Raw genomic sequence first — 10,829 nt, 5'->3', positions numbered from 1 at the left:
AACTCCCTTGTCTCGGAAAAGATAAGTATGACATTATAAAAGAATTAAAACAAATGTGTAGATATGTATTATACTCTGCAAAGAAAAGCGCAAAAGTGTTTTTAGATGTATAAGTTATTGATGAAGGTAATCTGTTCTCAGTATTGTATGATCACCATAAGAGTCCAAACCTGACTGGCATCTTCATCCCATGGAAGCAATCAGATCCCGAATTGTGGCCTGGGCAACGTTCACCCACTATGCCTGCAGTGTTTTTGCCATCTGTCGGAGGTTCTGTGGTTGTTGCTGACGTGCTCGCAGTCGTTGATCCCGTGCACTCCATAAATGTTCGATTGGGTTTAAATCGGGAGACCTGGAGGCCCTTGGCAGGACCTGGATGTTGTGATTCCTGAAAAAGGCTATTGTCAGTCTTGTTGTCTGAGGTCGGCCGTTGCCTTGTTGGAAAATGACGTTCGCTTGTTGCATAACGGGAAGGACGTGTGGCCGAAGAGTCTCATCCGTGTAACGTTGTCCCATTAACTTCACTAGAACTTGCACCAAGCCTGTTCTACCAGTGTAGGAGATGGCTGCCCACATCATCACACTACCACCACTAAATCTGGCCGCTTCCTGTATGCAGATTCGTGCATGACGTTCCCCGCGATGCCTGTTAACACGACGACTACCATCTGCACGGCGAAGTATAAAACGTGACTCGTCACTAAACCGAACTTGTCAAGACCTCCATCACAGTTGTGGTTAGAGTCTGTGACCTTGACACCATTGACGTCGCAGCTTCCGTCAGTCGTGACATGTTTTCGCTCTTCACTTGCTGTAAGCTTGTGATGGGATGCAAATGAAAACCCAACGTTTTTATAGCCCAACAAGTGATGTTGTACGTGCATGCTATGTTGGTGTATTTCAGGTCCAGGCTCTTAAGTGGTTGTGTTTTTGAGAGTTTTCCATCTTTTCACCAGATATCTGAAGTACATAAACTTCACTCTTTCCACACAAATCAATCACAATCCATGCAGAAATGGCCAATTAATTTTTGGTTTTAATTTTGTATGGATGTCAGCAAAACTCTGTCAAATATTAACGATTTTACTACTTTTGCGTTTCTTTTTTTGCAGAGTATATGTAATTAGTATTATTAGAGTAGAGCTGTTTGTGTTGTTCAGTGGATAGTTTTAGTGGTGAGCCTTAGTATTGGTAGTGTTATAAGGTTAAAAATGCATCTAAAAAACATTGGAAAATGGTAACAAATAAAACCGTTATAGCTGCAATGAGGAGTTGCATTAGATATAGTTTGTGACAGAACTTTTAGTTTGAAAGGATTCAATAGATAAAAGACATTTCACATTTATCACAAGTGTATTTTGGACATTTCATAATTATCATTGGATTGGTTCCAGGTTATCGTCCATTAGTTAATGAAACAAATAGAGAGTTTCAAGGTATATTTCATTTGGAGCTTCCGGATGCGAGTCACAAAATCAATAGAGAGCTGAGCAATATGGCACGTCGGCTTCTGTATTTTTCCGATTACGACACACATGAGTTCAAGGTCAGATCTAACTTTTAACGAATCAAAATGAGGTATTGTGACATGTGACAAGGACAGGACAGGCCCGAACACCATAAAATGATACCTTCAACATTAGGAGAGAAGAGCGCGGTTTGCAATCGATCGAGTCGAATCCCGATCGTTCTAAGTTTCCCCAGTTAGTGACGAGTCTGGCCGGTCTGATCCTGTCCTGTATTGATAGATGGGCTGAGAGTAAGTAAAACTATGTGGATATAAAAACTGGTGTTGCGTTTCTTTATTATGTGAGTGTGAATGCTGATAGACACAACTTGGAGTAAGCGTCGTTTGACCAATCACTCCTTGACGGAGCTGAGCCGCGGCGGACAAGGCGAGTGGAAATGTCATGGCGTAATTGACTATGAGGACCAGGAACGGCAATACATTTGGTGACGGTATTAGGGTCGCACTGGACGCCCGAAAGCAGTTACGACAGTAGAGAAGTGTTATTAGTAGCATTAAGAGTGGAGTAGTTTAGTAGTCGTTTTATAGTAGCATTGGTAACAGTTTAGAATTAGCATTGTGATTAGTTTAGTATTTGTTTGGTATAAGTTTAATATTAGTAAGAGAAAATAGGACTAGGCATTTAAAATTTAGTGGGAATTAAGAAATTGTTTTAGTTTTTGTTTATTTTCGCTTTGTAATAAATTGTTTTCTTTTAACTTTCTCTTGGGTTCTTAAATTTCATAAAATTCAAATATGTGTATCTATTCAGAATGTAACGGGAAAATGCTCAACGACAACAAAATATAATTGTATAAATGGCCTCACGGCCACATATACGAAAGCAATTTGTCTGTCTGTCTAAATATTTTTTTCTACTGTTGAGTTGATACATTCTATTTACGCGTACATGTTGTTTTAAGGGAAGCGAATGGTCCAACAAATTGCTATATATGCAATTAACTTCCTTAGCCATGACTCGCCTGTCACAGGTTAAAATCTCAGATTGACCCTGACCTTGGATTGTAAGAACCATTTAGCTTATATAGTGTGTTTCACCAAAGTGGTAAGCATTGCTTTTGACTTGTCACACACATAAAGCTTACTCGCAGTGGTATATAACTGAAATCATGTGCAAAACGGCTTTAAACCAAAGTCCATCCCTCACTTCAGTGGCAGTAAAGTAGCTTCTGAAGGGGTTTGGTAATATTCATTTCGACGTCACGTTCAATGCTACACGGTTTCCGTTGAAAGCGTTGTAAAATACATACAGTTGGGATTGGTGCCTTTCTCATTTACCATAAAACTGCAACGGTCCAAGGCGAAGCAATTCTGGGGTCCACTTGTATGTTCACCAACAAGGAAGGTTTGTTTGTTTGTTGTTTAACGCCGCACACAGCTATATTCCATCTCTATGGTGGCGGTCTGTAAATAATCGAGTCTGAATTAGACAATCCAGTGATTGATATCGTGAGCATCGATCAAAACAATTTGGATACGATGACATACATCAACCAAATCAGTGAGCCTGGCAATCCGATCCGTTTGCATGGGTTGCTGAAGGCCATCTCTACCTCGGATCATCACGGGTCCCAACATGAAAATCATGTGATGTACTCGAAGTAACATTCAAGAGAAAGATTACACGTAGAAATACATTTGTCGTTTCCGTCGCATTGACGTCGTGCACTTGAAATCAGTGTATCATTTTCATTGTTTAAATCTATTTGTTATTACCAATCTTCAAGGATGTTACTGCAGGGTATTGTTAAGATCTATTTGTTATTACAAAACTTCAAGGAGGTTACTGCAGGGTATTGTTTAAATCTATTTGGTATTACCAAACTTCAAGGAGGTTACTGCAGGGTATTGTTTAAATCTATTTGTTATTACCAAACGTCAAGGATGTTACTGCAGGGTATTGTTTAGATCCATTTGTTATTACCAAACTTCAAGGAGGTTACTGCAGGGTATTGTTTAGATCTATTTGTTATTACCAAACCGCAAGGATGTTACTGCAGGGTATTGTTTAGATCTATTTGTTATTACCAAACTTCAAGGATGTGACTGCAGGGTATTGTTTAGATCTATTTGTTATGACAAAACTTCAAGGATGTTACTGCAGGGTATTGTTTAGATCTATTTGTTATTACCAAACTTCAAGGATGTTACTGCAGGGTATTGTTAAGATATATTTCTTATTACCAAACTTCAAGGATGTTACTGCAGGGTATTGTTTAGATCTATTTGTTATTACCAAACTTCAAGGATGTGACTGCAGGGTATTGTTAAGATATATTTGTTATTACCAAACTTCAAGGATGTTACTGCAGGGTATTGTTTAAATCTATTTGTTATTACCAAACTTCAAGGATGTTACTTCAGGGTATTGTTTAGATCTATTTGTTATTACCAAACTTCAAGGATGTTACTGCAGGGTATTGTTTAGATCTATTTGTTATTACCAAACTTCAAGGATGTTACTGCAGGTTATTGTTGCACTCAGCAATATTCCAGCTATATGACGGCGATCTGTAAATAATCGAGATTCAGTGATTGATATCCTGAGCACCGATCCACGCAATTGGGATCGAAGACGTTTCAACCAAGTCAGCGAGCCTGACCACCCGATCACGTTAGTCGCCTCTTACGACAAGCATAGTCGCCTCTTACGGCAAGCATGGGTTGCTGAAGACCTATTTTACCCCGGATCTTCACGGGCCCTTCAAAGACAGAGGGTCAAACATTGTATGAACGTCATCGCTAGCTCAGAGGTTCATACAGTTTCGCCCTACTTCTTTTAACACACGCAAAGTGAACGTCAATTCTAAATTGAAAATACATCATTGTAAATCCGTCACTGTCAAGGAACCTGTTTTGGCTTTGAATGCAGTCTAGCTATAGGATGGACCTCTTAGGCATCTCGTGATGCAACAGATATAAGAAAACCTTGAAATACGATATGACGTCCGGCATTATATTATTAAGACGCCGTAGAGTACTGTAACTAAATTGCGTGCACATATATTTATTTCGTGACCCTACAAGTACATGTGTGGTGTTTTGCCTTTATGAACTGAAGTGGAGGACTGGAATCATAAGCATGGCTGTCTTGAGAGATGCTTCAAACACACTGGCAGTTGAACCCATGTCTAAAATAAAATTTAAATGAAAATAACGGTAATAATAATAATAATAATAATAATAATAATAATAATAACTGGAGTTTCTGAGAACAACCCATTGCAGACACTATGCACGAAGTAAAATGACATGCCGTAAAAACATGGAGCAAGGGAACTAATCTCGAGAAAATAATTTATGACACAAATTTTAAAACTCAGGCTTTCTTAGTATCTCCAAGATAAGCAACCACATTTCCATTCCTGTAACGTCAGTAGTTTCTTTCATTTCTCAAACTTAAACAGTTTTTGAGTAACTTTATCCACCTTGAGAAACAGACTCCGTTCCCTTATCCTCACGCCGTGGAGGGCGTAAGCATGGAAATATAACTTGTCAGAGAATAATCAGTCTACATTTATCTGCGAATTGAATAACAAAATAGTGATGAACATTATATTATTGTATGACTGACAAAATCGGTGGTGACAACATGTTTTCGCGGAAAGGGTAAACCTGCCCTGTCGGTAGATAAAACAAACGATTGTCAAACAATAACGGTTTTCGCCGAAGGCCTCCTTTGCCCTCAACGGTTAAATTTACGTTATATCATCAGTTCTGTATTCACATGCCACTTTAAGTAAGCTCCCCACAACCTACGGTGTGTTAACGTTAATACATGCACATACTTACGAAATTGTGTTGGCATGGTTGTATTGGATAACACATTCTCCGTGTCCACTGATGTTGTATTAGAAATGAGCTCCACTGTTGTCACATCCTGTGTCGTTGATGTTGTATTCGGAAACGCCATAGTGTTAACAACAGCAGTCGTCGAGGTTTCTGTACAGACAAATAGAATGAGGTGATGTGAGATGGCGATTTACTTTGCGTTCAAGACTATGTCACTCACATAGCGACGTGCACACGTGTGTGGGTGTATAGACATGTGTACTATAGTCCTCGCAACCTTGAATAGAATCACGAAATATCGCGATGATTAATTAACGAAGATAGCTACATGTGTGCTAATTCTTATTAAGTCTTAGTCAAAACAAGCCATTCCGCCGATAAGGAATATCACGCACGGTTATGATAAAAAGTGCAAAGTGCGGTTTTTAAGAAATATCCATAGTGTTAGCAATAAACATGAACATTGAATTATACACTGGTATATGGGAACATGTTTGGCCCTCACTCTAGGAATGCTCTAAGAAACTCACACAATAGTGAAAGTCAGTTCTTACCAGCTGCAGGGTTACAACTGTGTGGGCACTCTGAAAAGAAAGAACACCTTCGTGATAGAGACATGTTATCTGATACCCTCAAGACACAGACACTCTCGCTAACAGATCTTGACTTGCCATATCAATCAATGTCCTCATTTTATAGAATGTCCAAGTCATTGCTTAGAGTGAGTGAATGGGGAATAACGGGGCTTTGAACAGTATTCTCGTCATATCACGGCGTGTTCACTTGGTGTGGGAAAAAAGCCAGGTTTTATGCCTTCACCACTTTGGTGGGAGCACAGGTGGCCCAGTCGTCTAAGGCGCCGCAATTCGCTGTCTAGAGACCTATGATTGTGGATTCGAATCCCGGTTCGCCCCGATTATGTTTATAGGTTTGTCAGCACCATACCCATGCTCGTGAGTTTCACCAAAGTGGTAAACGTCTGAGACCTTCATCACTTCGGGCCTTCCTCCCACATTAAGCTAACACGCCGCGATTGAACTTGAATACTGTTGAAAGCCGCGTTAAACCCAACTCACTCAACACTTTGGTGAATCCCACGGGACACGGGACTAGAAACATTATCTGGGATTCGGACCTATGACCATGTGTTTCTGGTGTGCCAAAGGGACTGCAACCCTGCACATCGAATTGCAGCGCCCAGGGGTCCCCTGTTCCCCCGCATGCCTTTATTATAGATAGTGGTAGCGATTTTCAGTCGTGTACATTCCATTGTGATATCATTTAACTTGCTTCTTAACCCTACTCGCCGCGCTATTCCAGTTATATGATTGCGGTTTATAAATAATCGAGTCTGGACAAGAAAATCCAGTGACTTACATCCTAAGCATCGATCCACGCAATTGGAGTATGGGCATCAGCCATCTCAGCGAGCCTGAGTACCTGATCCCATTAGTCACTTCTGATGACAAGCCATGGTCCCTGAAGACAAATACCAACCTTTCATTTCACAGATGAAGTTTCTTGATTTGCTGCAACTAATATTTTCCCACCAGTACAGGTTCTTAGAGCAGGCGAAGATACCACAGTTGTGAGAGCCAAATGTATCCTCAGGGACAGGTTTATGCGGGTTCCAGTCAGTATAGGGCAATCTTGTAGCATTGCTGCCGACATGGAAGTGTGGTATGGCCTCTGTACGACGGAGGTCTATCCAGTAACGATATTCAGCCGCAGTGTTGCCTGGTGGTTTGAATGGACTGTATCAGACGTTACAGAAATGCATAAAGTTATATGTTAGGAATGTTAGTGTCGGTAGAAACTATTGTAAGTATATTTATAGTAACTATCAATGGTAGCAAATGATCAAACTTCTGGTAGAAAATGCTGTCGTGGACAGAGTTCAGAGCTTACCAGAATGGATTTGTATTATGTGGTAAGGTGTGGTATTTGGGTTTAAGGGCGACTTTAAAGGCCCAACACATCCAATGTTTTTAAACAAGAGCAAACCGAGTAATGGAATTGAGATGATGAACGCATCTACTTCATGATCCAACTTATGTATTAAAACAGCAGGTAATCACTATTTCATTTCTGAAAAGTAAGAAATAATTCCATAAAAAACAGGTCAGACAAGAAAAAGGACAAAATGTTGATATACACTTAATTTAATGAAGTCACGAAGCCTAATATTGCCCGCTGAGTTGAACCATGAAAATAGTGTAACCTTTTCATCAATGACAATGCAGGAAGCATTTAGCCCACCGTGTCCAAGACGAAGTCTTGTAATAATGACCTCCTCACGTTTCTTCAGAATTCCGTCGACGAATTATCTTATTTGTTTTAAAAGAAGGACAAATTGAATTCATATGTCAGCCCCTTGTCCAATTACCCGACAACTATTCCCTGCTTGTGTTGAATGTTTTTGCTGACATTAAGTCGAAATCTTTTGTTTGAGATCTGAATTCCGATGTTTTAACCTCAGGATATTGCAAGCGAGAGTTTGCAAGTTCGTCAGCTGTCTATTTTCCATGCAGCCCAACATGAGCTGGAATCCACACAATAACACACGTAATAAACTTTGAGTTAAAAAATGTATCCAACTTTAATATTTCATAAACTATGTCACTTTGTGAACCATTGATACCAGATAAAATTGCTTTAACAGCTGCCATAAAGTCAGTAATACTTTCATTAACTCACACGAAGAATAGCTATAAGTACAGCAGCACATACTGAGTGATGGTCATTTAGCCTGAACACTCTTGAAATGCAAAATCCGATATAAAGATATATCTGGATAAGTTTTCATAAGTTGAAATAACGGAAAACATGACTTTTTAGCTTGTAATGAAATAGTCTCACAAGCTTTAGACCAGATAAACCTGGAAGAAAATATAATGCCCAGGTATTTATAATGTGAAATTGCTGACATTTCCATAGATTTATAAAACTATTTTTTCCACTTTGTTAAGATACACACCATTTCTGAAAACAATAATATTTGATTTTACCATTTTTACCTCCATTGCCCATTTTTCCCATTATATTTAGGAGGGATATTCCTCTATAATTGTTAGGATTTGTTGACTCACCAGATTTATACAAAGGAATAATAAGGCCAATATTCTAGGCAGAAGGGAAAGTCCCTGTCTTTAAAATGGCATTGAAAAGTATATTTAAGTATAGGACGATATTCATGCAATATTTGTAGAACTCGGGTGGTATTCCATCCGATCCAGGTGCCTTTCAAAATTTTAAAGTGTTCAATACTTGTTATATTTCCTCATATGTAATCATATCTGATAGCACCTCAGTTTCGTTACATTTCTCACAATTCAGAGGATCATGATGTCTGATAAAATCTGCAACAGATGTATCAAACTCATTATCAGAAACATGTTCATGAAGGTAAGTCACCCAGACAGACGGTGGCACCCCAGAGTTTCGACTGCGATACTGTAATAAACGTTTAATACTACTCCATAAAGTCCCCCCCCCCCCCCCCCCCCCCCCGGTCATTTGCATAAGTGGTATTAAACTACTGATTGCATTTGTTGGTGCCACAAGATCATATACGGTTGGCTGTTGGCTGTGGACTATGGAAAGTTGTAACATACTCACAAGTAGGGTTTAGCCGTAGAAGATGTGACTTGATCTCGTTGTTAGCTACCAGAGTATCCGGGAAAGCTTTGTTCTTATAGTTGTCGTTGCAATAGTGTGTAGCCGAAGTCGATTTCTTCGAAGTATTTGCAATGAAGTAGCATTTACCTCCACTGACAGAGACAACATCATCTGGACAGCTGCCTCCTGTAGTGAGAATCCCTATTTTAAAATTCCTACCTCGTATGCCTGCCTCACGCTAGCAACACACCCGAGGAATCCCATATTTGTCGTGAGAACCGATTGCAATATTTACACACCCACTTTATTTAATACATACAAAGCACGGACCATAAACATTGCGAATCCATGATTCGAACTCATGACCATGTATCTTGGCACGCCTAATGCTTTTAATTCTGCACAGCTAGTTCCGGCACCTTATAAGCTGACTATCAAACAACTTGTCAAGACAGATCATAGTAGTTTTCTGTCATTTTAAGGCCAAAGGTATCACAGTTAAATTTGTATTCCCTTTCAAACTGATTCACACTTATCGGAGGTGAAAGGGACAAGACATTTTAATAAAGAACACAACAATTGTTCGGCCGAAACTGAATTTAAACCTATTATTTTGAGTTGTGTTTCTTGGTAATAGCTTGATCACAATTTGGTTTGATAACATTTGTACTTACCGTTAACTGAATGCTGCAAGATATAGGTGAGTAATAACCACAGTCCACGGGACAGCACCATCTCGTCTAACACCGTAGTGCCCCACTGGGTCAACACATGCAGCTTTGTACTCTCGTTGCATTGCATGTTGACGACTCATCAGCTTCCTCTTGACAAACTAGCGTGAACACAAGAATGTATGTATGGGATAATAAAACTTCAACTTTTGTGTCTCAAGGTGAAAGTTTGATGACAAGGGTTCATATGAACAGTCACATGTGATTTTGATAAGAATAAGATATCAATCAGCACTTCGTATATCAATAAGACATGTCCGTGGCACTGCTATATGAAATCGTCGGGTTTTAGACACAATGACGCAGTTGAGTTGAAAGGGACTGCTACTACTTTGTTCTGCAAATTTATCTATGGTTCCAACGATGACATTATATGGTTGATGGTGATTGGTGCGGGTGTTGGAGGCTGCTGGGGCACGGGTGTCACATAAGTCAAAGACATTACATCACAGAGTTGTGTCCCTTGAAGTGTATGACACGTGAGTATCGGTTACAGTGCTAGTGTATCGGTTTGGTTTGGTTTGTTTGATGTTTAACGCCGCACTCAGTAATATTCGAGCTATATGATGTCGGTCTGTAAATAATCGAGATCCAGTGATTGATAACATAAGCATCGATCCACGCAATAGGGATCGATGACATGCACCAACCCAGTCAGTGAGCCTTGACCACCCGATCCCGTTAGTCGCCTCTTACGACAAGCATATTCGCCTTTTACGGCAAGCATGGGTTGATGAAGACCTATTCTACCTCGGATCTTCACGGGCCTAGTGTATCGGGGACGATGTTTAATCATGGAGTACCTTGTATTCTGTCTAAACATTGACCTTTCCCACCGAATAGCCTCGGAGAGATCGTGATACTGTACATTTATTGATTTCCAAAAGGGTTTCTCCAGGAAAGTGGACGAAGCTGGTCCGACTGTGCTTTTGTCACATGACATCTGACACATACCTCGAGTGAAAGAATCATGAACAGCAAAGTGTACATTTCGCAATTTTCAAATAAAAAAAAAAAAAACCACGAGAGGGAGTTGTTTATTTGATACATGGGATTTCAACTTTTTGTACAGCCTTTCCCACTTTTTAATACCATCGTTCGGCAATTGCGTTAATCTGCGTTGACCAATAACGTCGTTCAATTTATGACGTCATCAAGCT

At 39.8% G+C, this 10,829-nt stretch overlaps 1 protein-coding gene across 1 annotated transcript; it reads right to left on the bottom strand.

The window, feature by feature from the left end:
- Positions 1 to 4,515: 4,515 nt before the first annotated feature.
- LOC124148084 lies at positions 4,516 to 9,684 on the bottom strand. Its single transcript, XM_046519021.2, has 6 exons — positions 9,613 to 9,684; positions 8,939 to 9,124; positions 6,818 to 7,057; positions 5,875 to 5,904; positions 5,321 to 5,470; positions 4,516 to 4,659 (listed from the first exon to the last, which is right to left on the bottom strand). Exons 1-6 carry the CDS (start codon positions 9,671 to 9,673, stop codon positions 4,577 to 4,579), a joined length of 750 nt encoding a protein of 249 aa, XP_046374977.2. The 5' UTR covers positions 9,674 to 9,684; the 3' UTR covers positions 4,516 to 4,576.
- Between the last annotated feature and the right edge of the window lie 1,145 nt (positions 9,685 to 10,829).

This window comes from Haliotis rufescens, unplaced genomic scaffold, assembly GCF_023055435.1.
Source record: "Haliotis rufescens isolate VD_foot unplaced genomic scaffold, xgHalRufe1.0.p SCAF_10, whole genome shotgun sequence".
NCBI lineage: Eukaryota > Metazoa > Mollusca > Gastropoda > Lepetellida > Haliotidae > Haliotis > Haliotis rufescens.
This window is presented reverse-complemented; position numbering and strand designations above follow the sequence as displayed.

Coding starts and splice junctions, on each gene's coding strand:
- LOC124148084 (XM_046519021.2), bottom strand. CDS start 9,673: ATGGTGCTGTCCCGTGGACTGTGGTTATTACTCACCTATATCTTGCAG. Junction 5,905..6,817: donor CTTCATCTGTGAAATGAAAG/GTTGGTATTTGT, acceptor CTTTCTTTTCAG/AGTGCCCACACAGTTGTAAC. Junction 4,660..5,320: donor AACCATGCCAACACAATTTC/GTAAGTATGTGC, acceptor ATTTTATTTTAG/ACATGGGTTCAACTGCCAGT.